This window comes from Scylla paramamosain, chromosome 20, assembly GCF_035594125.1.
Source record: "Scylla paramamosain isolate STU-SP2022 chromosome 20, ASM3559412v1, whole genome shotgun sequence".
NCBI lineage: Eukaryota > Metazoa > Arthropoda > Malacostraca > Decapoda > Portunidae > Scylla > Scylla paramamosain.
In genome coordinates, this window is record NC_087170.1 from 3503828 (window position 1) to 3520194 (window position 16367).

At 37.6% G+C, this 16367-nt stretch overlaps 1 protein-coding gene across 1 annotated transcript in view; it reads left to right on the forward strand.

Moving 5' to 3' along the window:
• Positions 1-4713, forward strand: part of LOC135110175 (uncharacterized) — a 95385-nt gene extending 90672 nt beyond the window's left edge. The window contains exon 13 of the mRNA XM_064022177.1: positions 4559-4713. Within this exon, the coding sequence (XP_063878247.1) occupies positions 4559-4579 (21 nt within the window). The 3' untranslated portion in view covers positions 4580-4713. The remainder of the gene's footprint in view (positions 1-4558) is intronic.
• Positions 4714-16367: the final 11654 nt, after the last annotated feature.

Here is a 16367-nt window from a genome sequence, read left to right on the forward strand (position 1 = left end):
GAGAGGGAGCATGAGACATGGACGGATAAGGCCATTGAGAAAAAACTGGCGGAGACGTCTCAGAACACCTAACGTCATAGAAGCTGTTTTAGCTAGAGATGAGATGTGAAGTTTCCAGTTCTGATTATAATATAAGTAAAGGACACACCGAGGATGTTCAGTGTAGAAGAAGGGGACAGTTGAGTGTCATTGAAGAAGATGAGATAGTTGTCTGGAAGATTGTGTCGAGTTGATATATGGACGAATTATATTTTTGAGGCATTGAACAATACTAAGTTTACTCTGCCCCAATCAGAAATTTTAGAAAGATCAGAAATCAGGCGTTCTGTGGCTTCCCTGCCTGAAATGTTTACTTCGTAAAGGGTTGGACGTCTATGAAAGGACATGGAAAAGTACAGGATGGTATCATCAGCGTAGGAGTGGATAGAACAAGAAGTTTGGTTTAGAAGGTCATTGATGAATAATAAGAAGAGACTGGGTGACGGGATAGAACCCTGAGGAACACCATTGTTAATAGATTTTGGAGAAGAACAGTTACCGTCTACCACAACAGCAATAGAACGGTCACAAAGGAAACTTGAGATGAAGTTACAGAGAGAAGGATGGAAGTCGTAGGTGGGTAGTTTGGAAATCAAAGCTTTGTGGCAGACTCTCAAAAGCTTTTGATATATCCAAGGTAACAAAAAAAAGTTTCACCAAAATCTCTAAAAGAGGATGATCAAGACTCATCGCCATACTGGCGATCAGATATATGGTTGTGAAGTCATAGATGTTTAAGAATCTTCCTGTTGAGGATAGATTCAAAAACTTTAGATAGGCAGGAAATTAAAGCAATAGGACGGTAGTTTGAGGGTCACCCTTTTTAGGAAGAGGCTGAATGTAGGCAAACTTCCAGCAAGAAGGAAAGGTAGATGTTGACAGACGGAGTTGAAAAAGTTTGACTAGGCAAGGGAACCCATCAGGTCCATAAGCCTTCTGAGGGTTTATGCCAGCGAGGGCATGAGAAATAAAAAAATAAAATAAAATATATATATATATATATATATATATATATATATATATATATATATATATATATATATATATATATATATATATATATATATATATATATATATATATATATATATATATATGAGAGAGAGAGAGAGAGAGAGAGAGAGAGAGAATATGAATGACAACTCTTTGTAAGCGCCAAGGAAAGAAATATTTCTATTATAGCATAATGAAAAGGTATTTCGCCTTAGTGCTAAAAAATAAAATAAATAAAATAAAATGATTATTCAGACACTTAAAACGAAAAGAAAGCCTAGCAATGACTTCAGTTTCAGAGGTTTTCTCTCTAAATCGTACCTCTGCCTACGACCATATTTGCGAAACTTACAGAAGCTTCTTCTGTCAACCTCTCACAATTTGTACTATTTGTAAGACATGTAAATCATATTACTTCATACGACTATTATTTGCAAAACTTCGCCATATCCCGGTTTCTATTAGCTCTTTGTTTCTAGGGTGAAATAGAAAGCGAAGCTGCAATAAACAATGAACCTGAGCTAGAAAACAGGCAGTTTGTTACATATCACAACTGTCTTCATGAAGAATGTTATGCTCAACACTAACAAACAACACAGGCAGCAAACGGTACACAACATCCACGTAAAAATGTACCAGTTAGAAGTAACTCTTTGTGCTTCCTCCCTTTCATTCTTCATTTTCTCTCGGTCCTCACTCTTTTTTCCTCCTTCGCCTCCCTCGTCTTGGCCTCTTTTCCGGCGGTCATCTTGGCCTTGCTTCTCATTGGTGTCGTCTCGTGCGTGCGTGTTCTACTGAAGTAACACTTCAAAACAATTAATCAATCTGTCTGAAAAGTCATTTTTATCTTGTGTTAAACTCTCTCTCTCTCTCTCTCTCTCTCTCTCTCTCTCTCTCTCTCTCTCTCTCTCTCTCTCTCTCTCTCTCTCTCTCTTGTCCACACGATTTCTTAAGTTGCAAAGAAAGTGTAGAGGCATAACAGTGGAGCCATTCTTCCATGTTTATTATTTCAGAATATACAAGACTCCAATTTTCAGAAACCATGTACAAAAAGAAAAAAAAAAAAAACAGGATAAGAAAAAAATAAATATATGAAACAGAAATCCGTAAAAGGAAGGAGGCAACAGACTTCCGTACTGGAAACACCATTATTTTCACCGTTGAGGGCTCTCATTGGCAGAAAGAAAACAATATACACACTGAGTTATTCCCTAAATATATTAAGTGTAAAAAAAATCAAAAATCCCAGCTAACACAAAACATATATAAAATAAACAAATTAATTAATATAACAATACAAAAAATCTTCTCACATTGTTTCAAAACACCAAATTTTATACCACTGTCAATATAATTAATTTTATGACTATATTGATGAATTAGTAGATATATGACTATTCTGAGAAATCCTACTACGTTCATCAGTGTTTAGTTCACAGTTTACATACATGAATTTTACGTAGATGCATGAAGTTATAGCTCATTCAAACGCTTCAAAGGTACGTATACTATTTATCTATTGTTTGATAAAAACATTCATATTTACCAGAACGTGTAAGACATCCAGCATTTAATTTCCACTAAGACAGAATCATCATTTCATTCGTCGTCTTCGAAAAAAAAATTATAATAATATTTACTTTATGAGCATTATGAACAACAAGACTTAGTTTTTTTTTTTTTTTTCTTTACTTGAGAAATAACCTCTTCCAAGAGAAGCACACCTCCCACAAGAATATGACGCCAGCCACTGCTTCACCAACACTCAACACGTAAAAGGCCGCCTGTACCTGGTGAAGAGGACTCCATGTTATTTAATCAATATATATATATATATATATATATATATATATATATATATATATATATATATATATATATATATATATATATATATATATATATATATATATATATATATATATATATATTTGCGACAATATTTCTTGAGGGGTTAAAGGTTAGGTTTAGTCTGTTTAGGTTACTGATTGATACATGTTACCCTTTCAGTCGAGTATCTTTGGAAATGAAAATAAAAAGACCAATACAAGAGTGTGTTTTCAAATTTTAATAGGCTTAGGTGTTTTATGCAGTTAAACTTGATTACAAATTTATTTATCTAGCATGGTTGTTTAAATTATATGTAACGTAACGCAACCAAACTTGACGTAACCTTCTTTTTTTTTCAATAACGGACGTTTTATTGGAAACATCATAACTGAAACATTATAGCACATAATCACCAATAATTTAGTGTTTTCCCTAATTACATAGATTCCCTCAAAATAGTTGTTTATATACTGATGAGTAAATAATGAATTATCTCTTTTGAAGATGCAGCGCTGGCAATACCTGATTAAGAGACATAGCTTGGGGACCTGATGAGGTTTTAGTTTTCTGGCAGCGCAACGAGTAATACTTTTCTTGCATGTGTGTTATGATGCCTGCATAGCGGAGCCGCTGCATTCTGTGAATATTTATCAATTTGTTAGTAATATATATATATATATATATATATATATATATATATATATATATATATATATATATATATATATATATATATATATATATATATATATATATATATATATATATATATATATATATATATATATATATATATATATATATATCTATATATATATATATATATATATATATATATATATATATATATATATATATATATATATATATATATATATATATATATATATATATATATATATATATATATATATATATATATATATATATATATATATATATGATTTATGGAAACTGTTGTTTCCAGTGAATGTGCCATATATGTACATGAGGCACTTCTCTTTAATGTCATTCTCTCTCCCTCTTAGGCATTTCAGTTTAAGGTTGTTGTTATCTTAAACATATATATATAAGCTTGTACACAAAACCTGTTTTCCTCCTAAACCTATTAACGATGGTATTCCACAGCACTATCTTTCCATCCATTTTATTATTTATTAATCATTAATAAAACTTTTTACTTTCTATTCTCACACTGTTGACTATCTTACATTTTTAACATCATTTGCCCAACTCAGCAGGGCTAAAACAGTTCACACAGAGAATCGCGTAGAACGCCTAACTTCTCATCTTTCTACGAATACAATTTCAGAATAATGTACGGCAAACCTTGCATTACTCGGTATTCAAAAAAAAAGATAAATAATAATAATAATAATAATAATAATGATAATAATAATAATAATAATAATAATAATAATAATAACAATTATTATTATTATTATTATTATTATTATTATTATTATTATTATTATTATTATTCCTTTATCTGTTTACTTACCACAACTTTCCATACAATCATGTCCTCTTGTTCGGTGACCCTATTTCCCCTTCCTATACTGTGAACATACTTGAGTTATCCTTCATTAAAAATCCCAACAGGAAATTTTACATCCTCTCATGTCGAAATTTCTTCCAGAATTTACCAGAAAAAGGGGTGAATAATTGAAAATACTGATAAGCTCTTGTATTACAGAGGTGGACAGAATGGGGCTGAGAGAAAGAAAAAAGTCTTGTGCAGTGAGGCCGCGGGAGGAGGGAAAGCAGAAGAACAGTTAACATGAAAATAGCGGTAGAAGATACCAAGAGATGCAAGATATTGCGGCGATGAGAGATAGGCTGAAGACAGACATTTAGAGGAGAGGAGTTGATAAAACTAAATGTTTCTGATTCCACCCAGTATAGAAGAGTAGTATGAGTGGAACTCCCCAATACATGTGAGGCGTACTCCATACATAGACGGATAAGGGTCCTTTAGAGTGTCAACAACTCGGGGGTGAGAAAACTTGACGGTGACGACTCAGGATGCCTAACTTCAATGAAGCTGTTTTGCCTAAAGATGAGATGTGAAATTTCCAGTTTAGATTATAAATAAAGGACATACAGCTGTCAGTAGCCCTCCTCCTAGTGGTCCTTTCTGTTCCCTCCTACTTTCTCTATCCTCATTTTCAATCCAAAGCTAGTCAGGGAAGGGAGAGAAAAGCCAAAGCTGGTAGTGAACATTGAAGTCTCCAAGAATGGAGATCTCCACAAGAGGAAAGAGAATCAGAATGTGCTCCACTTTGGAAGTTAATCAGTCAAATAATTTCTTATAGCCAGATAAATTAGGTGAGAGGTATACAGCACAGATAAATTTAGTTTCATAGTGACTCTGTAGTCCTAGCCAGATGGTGGAAAACTCGGAAGATTCAAGAGCTTGAGCACGAGAGGAGATTAAGTCACTGAACACTTAAACATAATATCCAGCTTTGGATTGAAAATGAAGATAAAGTAGGAGGGAACAGAAAAGAGGCTACTATCAGTTGCCTCAGACACCTGTGTTTCAGTGAGGTAAAGAAGATGAGGTCTGGTAGAGGAGAGGTGGTGTTCTACAGATCGAACATTAGATCTAAGACCGCGAGTGTTACAGAAGTTAATGAAGAAAAAGTTGAGGGGATTGATTAAGACACTTAGGGTCGATACCAAAAGAGCAGTCCGACCTGGGGACATTTGTGGTCCCCTCCCCAGATGGGAATTCCGAGGCTGGTGTAGGAGTCGCTATGATATTTTTTTTTATTTTGAGTGAAGGGTGTGTGTGTAATTAGGTGCATGTAGTTTTGTGTGAAGGAATAGAGTTGTCTTTAGAGGGTAGGCTGTGACTGCCCCATTGTGTTGTGAGACACAAAGGCACAAAGGAAAACGTTCAGTGAGGTCACAGCTGGGTTTCATTATAAGTTCACAGCACCCCCAGATCCAGTGCTTTAGATCTCACTGGGAGTAATTATTGTTTCGGCAGGTGTCTACTGCCTCCTCCTACAGAGGAGTATGATTGATTGTCAGTTGCAGATATCCAACCCTTCAGGAATTAAAGCCACAGAAGCCATGACTTTTGATGTGTATGAAAAAAAGGGCAGAGTGGTACAATCAACGTAGAAGTTAATAGAACAAGAAGTTTGGCTTGGAAGATCATTGATGAATAACAGGAAGAGAACGCATGACAGTACAGAACCATGAGGAACACCACTGTTAATAGACCAGTGACCGTCTACTATAACAGCAATAGAATGGTCAGAAAAGAAACCTGATATGAAATTAAAGACAGAAGGTAGTTTGGAACTTAAAGCTTTGCGACAATCAAATACTTTTGATATGACTAAGGGAATATTAGTCATTTTCCAAAATTCATAAAAGAGGATGACGGATACTGAGTAAAGAAAAAAACTATTAGATCCCCAGTAGAGTGGCCTACACGGAACCCACACTGGTAAACGCATATGAAGTCTTGAAGTGACTGACGTTTAAGAATCTTTCTCTTGAAGATAGATGAAAAAATTTAAGGAGGCAGGAGATCAAAGCAATAAGGCGGTAGTTTGAGAGATTCGAGCGATCACCAATTTTTAGGAACAAAATGATGTGTGCAGACTTCCAACAAGAAGGAAAAATAGATGTTGATAAAGTTAGAAGAGTAGACAAGTAGGCAAGCACGTACGCACACTTTCAGAGGGCAATAAGAGGTACACCATCAGGTCCATTAGCCTTCCGAAGGTTAAGACCAGTAATGACGTGCTTGTACTACAAGAGAAAAAATAAATAAATAAATGAAAATATATATATATATATATATATATATATATATATATATATATATATATATATATATATATATATATATATATATATATATATATATATATATATATATATATATATATATATATATATATATATAATTCTTATAAAATTCTAGTTATATCAAAATATTTTTTATTTCTGTGCAACTAAGAAAAAATAATTCCTTACACTACAATTTTGAAAAAAAAAATAATAAAAAAATATATATATATATATATATATATATATATATATATATATATATATATATATATATATATATATATATATATATATATATATATATATATATATATATATATATATATATATATGTATGTATATATACGTATATAATTTCAGTATATACGATAACATAAAACACAAAAGTAGCAACATAAGAATTATATCAGTGAGGGAATTAAAAATAATAATAATAATAATACAAATTGATAATTAAAAGAGGAATTACTCATATTCTACATACTATGAAAGGAAAACTTACATCAAATCAAACTGATGAATGAGGAAACTGTTTCGAGCGAAGGCAAAGGCATCAAGGTCTAGCCGAACCAGATGACGCGCTAGATGAAATTTACACCGTTCGCCTTCCTGCTCGTACTGCTGTGCTCGCCCTACTGCCGAGCTGTGTGTGTCTGAGAGAGGGACGTGTATTAGTGGAGTAAACGGACCAAACTAAATGGTTCAACAAAATCAAGAAGTTCTGCGGCATGAATAACTCGGCGCGCACCTCATCCTGTATCAGCCACCTCTCTAGTCACGACGCCGCCAACGAAGTGAACGAGCACTTCGCGAGCATCTACCAACGCTTGCATACCCTGAACACCACCACTCGTTCATGCGTAACAAGTGTTCCAAAAGCTACTCCAACCACTTCCATCAATCAACAATCAAAATCACAATCAGATTGCATGACATCTTACATGACAGTAGAAGACCCGCTCCCTGGAAGCTTTGACCAGACCCTCTCCGCTTCCATCACGTCCATGCCCAGCTTAGGGGAAAGTTTCGTGTCGCGCTGGGCTTACGCAGACTTATACTCCATCATCGCATTACTACGGCAACATCTGTACTACCTCCACCATCTACTACCGCGTCAATCTCCTCAGCTACATCCATAATAGTCTGGAACAACGCAAAATCACCTTCGCTGCCACCCTTGTTGACTTCAGGAAAGCCTTTGACCTGGTGGATCATGACACGGCCATTAACAAGGCAGATAAATCATTGGATACCGCGGGTGTTTAGTGGCATGGTTGGCAGTGTCGCGTGCAAAAGTGTCCCGCTGTGCGAAAGTGTACCTTGTGCTCCACACCCCTCTGTTATTTTTGCTCAAACTCTTGTATGAAAGGGTCTATGGGACTGATAACCCAACCAGAGTAAGCACGATCATCAATTGTCTTTATGAGTGTGTATAACGAATCATCAGTAGTCTTATAATTATTTATCGAATAATTCAAACCTCTGAGTACTTCCGACCCACACAGTTCCGCACACTATAGACAAATACTGCACTTTCATTTTTTGAAGTAAATACTGCGAATTCCACGTTTCTTTTGCTAGTGTAGAGATCGGAATTACTCGCGCTGTTCCAGGTAATATTTCAAAGAGGGAGATGATATATATATATATATATATATATATATATATATATATATATATATATATATATATATATATATATATATATATATATATATATATATATATATATATATGTATGTATGTATGTATGTATGTATGTATGTATGTATGTATGTATGTATGTATGTATGTGTGTGTGTGTGTGTGTGTGTGTGTGTGTGTGTGTGTGTGTGTGTGTGTGTGTGTGTGTGTGTGTGTGTGTGTGTGTGTGTGTGTGTGTGGTTTTATTGTTTTTTCATCCAATATTCCCAGTGAGGTCTACAGCACTGGATCATGGGGTGCTATGAACTTCTCATTAAACGCTGCTGTGACCTCACTGAACGTTTCCCTTCGTGTCTCACAACACAAGGGGGCAGTCACAGCATGCCCTCTAAAGACAACTCTCTTCCTCCACACAAAATTACAAGCGCCTATTAAAACACACACCCTTCACTCAAAATTTCAAAATTATCATGGTCGAACTGCCCTTCTGAGAACGACGCTAAGTGTCTTGACACCCCCTTCAACTTTTCCTTCATTAACTTCTGCAACATTCGCGGTCTAAGATCTAATTTTCAATCTGTAGAAAACCACCTCTCTTCTTCTAAACCACATCTTCTTTTCCTCACAGAAACTCAGGTGTCTGAGGCAACAGATAGTAGCCCCTTTTCTGCTCCCTCCTAGTTTCTCTATCCTCATTTTCGATACAAAGCTGGATGTTGCCTTTACCTGCTCTCGTGCCCACGCTCTTGAATCTTCCGGGTTTCTCACCCTCTGGTTACGACTACAGAGTCACTCCGAAACTAACGTTATCTGTGTTGTATACCTCTCACCTAACTCCTCTGACTATAAGAAATTCTTTGACTTCTTAACTTCTAAAGTGGATCAAATTCTGACTCTCTTCCCTTTTGCGGAGATCTCCATTCTTGGAGACTTCAATGTTCACCACCAGCTTTGGCTTTCCTCTTCCTTCACTGACCATCCTGGTGAACTACCTTTCAACTTTGCTATCCTTTAAAACCTAGAGCAATTAGTGCAACACCCTACTCATATTCCTGACCGTCTTGCAGATACGCCCAACATTCTTGACCTTTTCCTGACCTCTAATCTTTCTGCTTATGCTGTCACCCTTTCTTCTCCGTTGGGCTCCTCCGATCACAATCTCACATCTGTATCTTGTCCTATCGCTCCAGTTCCTCCTCACGATCCCCCTAAGCAAAGGTGCCTCTGGCGTTTTGCCTCTGCTAGTTGAGGGGACAGGAGGAGTTATTTTGCTGATTTCCCTTGGAATGACTACTGCTTCCGTGTCACAGACCCGTCTTTGTGTGGCAAGCGCATAACAGAGGTGATAGCGTCTGGCAAGGAAGAGTACATTCCTCACTCGTTTTCTCGACCTAAACCTTCCAGATCTTGGTTTAACACAGCTTGTTCTCGTGCTATACATGATAGAGAGGTGGCCCACAAAGGGTACTTAAGCCTTCCATCACCAGAAAATCATGCACTTTATATTTCTACCCGGAACCATGCCAAGTCTCTTCTCTAACTAGCCAAAAACTCCTTCATTAACAGAAAGTGTTAAAATCTTTCAAGATCTAACTCCCTTCGTGACTTCTTGCATCTAGTAAAAATATTTCCAATAACTTTGCTACTTCTTCTTCTTTCCGTCCTGATGCTATCACATCTATTTTTAAAGCTGAACTCTTCGCTCAAACCTTTGCAAAAACTCTACCTTGGACAATTCTGGACTTGTTCCTCCCTCTCCTCCACTCTCTGACTACGTCATGCTACCTATTAAAATTCTTTGCAATGATGTTTTCCATGTCCTCGCTGGCCTAAACCCTCGAAAGGCTTATGGACTTGATGGAGTCCCTCCAGTTGTTCTCCGAAACTGTGCCTCCGTGCTTGCCCCTTGCCTAGTCAAGATCTTTCAGCTCTGTCTGTTAACATCTACCTTTCCTTCTTGCTGGAAGTTTGCCTACATTCAGCCTGTTCCTAAAAAGGGTGACCGTCCTAATCCCTCAGACTATCGTCCTATTGCTTTAATTTCCTGCCTATCTAAAGTTTTTGAATCTATCCTCAACAGGAAGATTCTTAAACATCTATCACTTTCTATCTGACCGCCAGTATGGGTTCCGTCAAGGCTGCTCTAATGGTGATCTTCTGGCTTTCCTTACTGAATCTTGGTCATCCTCTTTTAGAGACTTTGGTGAAACTTAGTTACGGGGTATCTTCGAAGGTTACTAGTAATTGAGATACCAAACTGCTCTGCCTAGGCAGTTCCTTCTTATAACTTACTTTCTTCTGTATACCAATTATGACGAGAGTTAAAATAGAATTTAAACATAACATTGACCCTAGGCACAGATCAGTCCTACTTCAAGTTCTCTCACAGAACCATATCTATGCTACACGAATTAGCAATATTCCAGACGGCTATGTGATGCTGACCGGGACTGATGAGGACGTCGACAAGCTTCTCTTAAGAGATATTCTTTGTCAACTGAAAACACCTAATCACTCTTCCTGAACTAAAAACAACGCGAACGGTAATCCTGGCAAGACTTGACGAAGTCATGTACAAGAGCACAGAAGAAACATTAATCAACGAAATAGAAACTAATAAGCAATGGATTGAAGCAAATTAAATCACGGATCTCTTCAAATTCCAAAAATCCAACACCATCAAAACCATTTTCAACCGAACAAACACCGCTAAGCTGACACTACAAAGAGGATTACTTATGTCCTCGATGTCTGTGCCACAAAACGAAATCAAAGAACAACTCCTCATCCCAATCACCACATGATGCGCTGCTACTAACTGCAAGACCACTTCAAAAATCAAAGGAAAAAAAAAAAAAAAAAAACAAAGACTAGCTGATTTGTTCAAAGTGTGGGGAGCTGGGACACACATGGCACAACTGCTCCAACCCCATGAAAAGGTGCTTGAACTGCAAGGGCGATCATCGCACTCTACCAATGAAATGTCCCCTCAGGAAAAGGTTAATTGAAGAAAAAAAAAGAAAGACACCCAACAAATACCGACTCAAACCTCATACAGTGTTGCAGCTAAGCAACCCGCTAACCCAAAAACACTCAATGTCAAGCTCGACAAGAACGCACCTAGGAAAATAGTAATCTGTCTCCCTCATGCTCATCTATCAAATTTTGCCTACCTTGCTCATTTGAAGATGTTATGTAACTGTCAAGTTCAATAGTCTTCCTATAATCAAGGTCCTCAAAAATCCACCAAGTACAAAAAAATAACCGAAATGGTTTTCAAGGACTCCAACGAACATAAAAACACCTTCCCACCTGAAGACCCGAAAGTTCAAACAACAAAAAACAACATATGTAAAGAATACAACTGACAAACAATGAAACTGGTTTTGCTATCCTAACGTCAACCTCAAGAGGATGACCGAAAAAGAAAACCTAATACTTCATAACATAAAGGAAGGCATCAATAGGAGGACGTACAAGTGGACCTACACTGAGAATGCACACACAGACGACAAAGTTTACGACCTCTTAATTAATGACAAAAATAGAATTACAAAATTATAGGAAGATTACAGACATATTTAGGAAATTCAGATCGGGATACCATGGGGGAAGATCACCACCACCACGAAAACATCAAAGAAAGCACAGACTCCTAAGTAACTAAACAAAACAAACCTAACAGAGTCATAACTTAGCACCCATCCCAAAAAGGATATCATAACCATATTACAACATAACGTCACCCACTGGAACCCTTACAGACATAATCTTACCAACACATATAGAACTATAGATCCCGATATAATCCTAATCAACAGCCACAACCTTACAGGCTCTGATAACATCAAAATGTTTAGTTACATAATATAGCAGGAAAACACCTCTAGTGAATTACACAACAGCTCAGCAGTTCTTATCAAGTCCGATATAAGATACAAAATGAACGACGACTATATCTCAGATTTTATTACAATCACTGTCGAAACCAGTACCGGACTATCAACATATCCACCTCATACCTACCACCCCAACGACCATTCCTACCATACCCAGATATGAATACATTAGCGTCCTACAACTCACTTACGTACATAATAGGTGATTTCAACGGAAAACACACTTAACAACAATGTGCGAACGGGAATAAAAAATATGGTTGAGCTGAATTTACTCCAGCATCTCGACCCAATATTCCCTACTGTCTTTCCTCACAATTAAAAATCTACTCCAGACATATTAGAAAACAGACAGATAACATCATTATTGAACATGGACCCGAATCACCATCAGATCAAATTCTAATAATCTTAACTATCACCAGCAAAGCTATAACTATCCTAACACCACCGAGGCCCATCCACAAACGTGCAAACTGGGAGAATTTCAAAACTTTAATCCAAAACACAATAAACAACGATTCCACCAGAACAAGCAACATCTACACAATTGGACAGCTCCACTGATACATGGTTTAAAATTGTTACAGAAGCCATGAATGAGAACATGAGAACCAAAAACACAACAACAGTCCCGTCCCACAATCAAAAAAATCCAAACATACATCTATAACTTCAAAACATCTGCTGCAGACGAGGGATGGACACCTGTCAAATATAAAACTTTCAATATACTAAGAAAAGCTCTAGTATATGAATGCCAGGAGCTGCAATCCAAACACTGGGAAAATAAAATAATGCATACAGTTAAAAAATACAACTGCCCACAAGACTTTGGAAGTCTATCAAACAATTGAGAGGAAAAGACTACATCCCACCATACATCATACAGAATAGCAAACTGTATTCACCATGTCACGATCCCGGTTATCTTTCCAAGAAAGTGGACGGTACACTGATCCCTGAAAGTTTTAAAGGTCTGGATTTTTAAAGGCCTCGAATACCTACCCGACCTATCCGAAATCGTCAGCTTTTAAACCCTTTTACAAAACCCTTACCTTGACACAGCACGCCAGAAATCACTCAATAGCAGATCAGTGTTGTGGTAGAAAACACAATTATTCTATATAATAACAGAATATATTAATAATAATGTTAAATTACAAATAAATTGCGATAATACACATTAAAAGAAACTAGGGAACAAATTTTTACTCGAGACCAACACAGGCTAATTCCCACACTCAATCACAATAAGTCACCCCCTTTTCTCAGGCTCTTATATCGCCTCCCTTGTTGCATACAGGTTATGCTCCCAAATATATGACACCAATAATGCCAAAACACCACTATAACCCCAACCACAAAATGGCTATCTCTTAGCCCCAACACTACCCCTCAGCGTTATGTCACTGGCACAAGTCGCCAATCAAATTTCAGCGAACAAGAGCTCTTAGTAACACAATAGACTCATCAACCTGATCCTGGATATCAGGGTTATGACACTACATCGTCAATACGCCCACTCAATCACTACAACACCATACAAATTTATCCTGTGAGAACGCCATCCCTTGTTCCCCCTCAGGGTTTCTATACGTTCTGAAATTCTGCTGACTCTTATAAGAGAGGCAGATACGTATCACTCCTCGCCTCAACACATTTCACTACAAATACACCTTTACCCTTACATATACATACATATAAAGAACATGAATTAAGAAGAGAATACTACTACATGATATAAGATGAGTAAATAAGCATTATACAAACTTATAACAAACAATAAATATATGAACAGGAGAAAAAAAACAGGACACAGGGGATACTGAGAAAAGTTCCTTTTCAGAGTAAACTTAGCAAATAACATGACATCCCTTTCCCAAAAGAGCCATGAGGCACCTGATTAGGATGACTCACGACTAGATGGGACGCGAGACAAGGCATCAGGAATTATGTCCTCACTACCTCTTACATGGTAAATTTCTAGGTCATAATCCAGTAAAACCAGACACCATCTCATCAGACTTTGATAGGTATTTTTCATTTTATGCAGGAAAATCAGGGGGTTGTGGTCAGTGAAGACAGGCTGGCCTGTCCCTTTGACATATACTTCAAAATGACTCAAACTTAGCACAAGTCCCAAAGCCTCTTTCTCAGTGGTGTTGTAAGCCCTCTGATATGGTAGCAGCTTCTTAGAATAATATCCTATGGGATGTTCAATTCCCTCATGATCCTGCATTAATACACCACCCACAACATTCTGACTGGCATCCACATATAACACAAATGATTTTTTTCATAATCAGGCATGCGTAGCAATGGGGCCCTGATTAACATTCTCTTAATTTCCACAAAATCTTCTTCACAATGTTTATCCCAACAAAATTTTGACTGTTTACTCAGGAACTTGGTCAGGGGCAGGGCAACATCTGAGAAATTTTTACAAAAGCACCTGTAATACCTTTTTTTTTTATGTAAGGACACTGGCCAAGGGCAACAAAAAAAAAAAAAATGCCCACTGAAATGCCAGTCCCGTAAAAGGGTCAAGGCAGTGGTCAAAAACTGGTGGATAAGTGTCTTGAAACCTCCCTCTTGAAAGAATTCAAGTCATAGGAAGGTGGAAATACAGAAGCAGGCAGCGAGTTCCAGAGTTTACCAGAGAAAGGGATGAATGATTGAGAATACTGGTTAACTCTTGCATTAGAGAGGTGGACAGAATAGGGGTGAGAGAAAGAAGAAAGTCTTGTGCAGCGAGGCCGCGGAAGGAGGGGAGGCATGCAGTTAGCAAGATCAGAAGAGCAGTTAGCATGAAAATAGCGGTAGAAGACAGCTAGATATGCAACATTGCGGCGGTGAGAGAGAGGCTGAAGACAGTCAGTTAGAGGAGAGGAGTTGATGAGACGAAAAGCTTTTGATTCCACCCTGTCTAGAAGAGCAGTATGAGTGGAACCCCCCCAGACATGTGAAGCATACTCCATACATGGACGAATAAGGCCCTTGTACAGATTTAGCAGCTGGGGGGGTGAGAAAAACTGGCGGAGACGTCTCAGAACACCTAACTTCATAGAAGCTGTTTTAGCTAGAGATGAGATGTGAAGTTTCCAGTTCAGATTATAAGTAAAGGACAGACCGAAGATGTTCAGTGTAGAAGAGGGGGACAGTTGAGTGTCATTGAAGAAGAGGGGATAGTTGTCTGGAAGGTTGTGTCGAGTTGATAGATGGAGGAATTGACTTTTTGAGGCATTGAACAATACCAAGTTTGCACTGCCCCAATCAGAAATTTTAGAAAAATCAGAAGTCAGGCGTTCTGTGGCTTCCCTGCGTGCTATGTTTACCTCCTGAAGCGTTGGACGTCTATGAAAAGACGTGGAGAAGTGCAGGGTGGTATCATCAGCGTAGGAGTGGATAGGACAAGAAGTTTGGTTTCGAAGATCATTAATGAATAATAAGAAGAGAGTTGGTGACAGGACAGAACCCTGAGGAACACCACTGTTAATAGATTTAGGAGAAGAACAGTGACCGTCTACCACAGCAGCAATAGAACGGTCGGAAAGGAAACTTGAGATGAAGTTACAGAGAGAAAGATAGAAACCGTAAGAGGGTAGTTTGGAAATCAAAGCTTTGTGCCAGACTCTTTCAAAAGCTTTTGATATGTCCAAGGCAACAGCAAAAGTTTCACCAAAATCTCTAAAAGAGGATGACCAAGACTCAGTAAGGAAAGCCAAAAGATCACTAGTAGAGCGGTCTTGACGGAACCCATACTGGCGATCAGATAGAAGGTTGTGAAGTGATAGATGTTTAAGAATCTTCCTGTTGAGGATAGACTCAAAAACTTTAGATAGGCAGGAAATTAAAGCAATAGGACGGTAGTTTGAGGGATTAGAACGGTCACCCTTTATAAGAACAGGTTGAATGTAGGCAAACTTCCAGCAAGAAGGAAAGGTAGATGTTGACAGACAGAGCTGAAAGAGTTTGACTAGGCAAGGTGCAAGCACGGAGGCACAGTTTCGGAGAACAATAGGAGGGACCCCATCAGGTCCATAAGCCTTCCGAGGATTTAGGCCAGCGAGGGCATGGAAAACATCATTGCGAAGAATTTTAATACGTGGCATGAAGTAGTCAGAGGGTTGAGGAGAGGGAGGAACA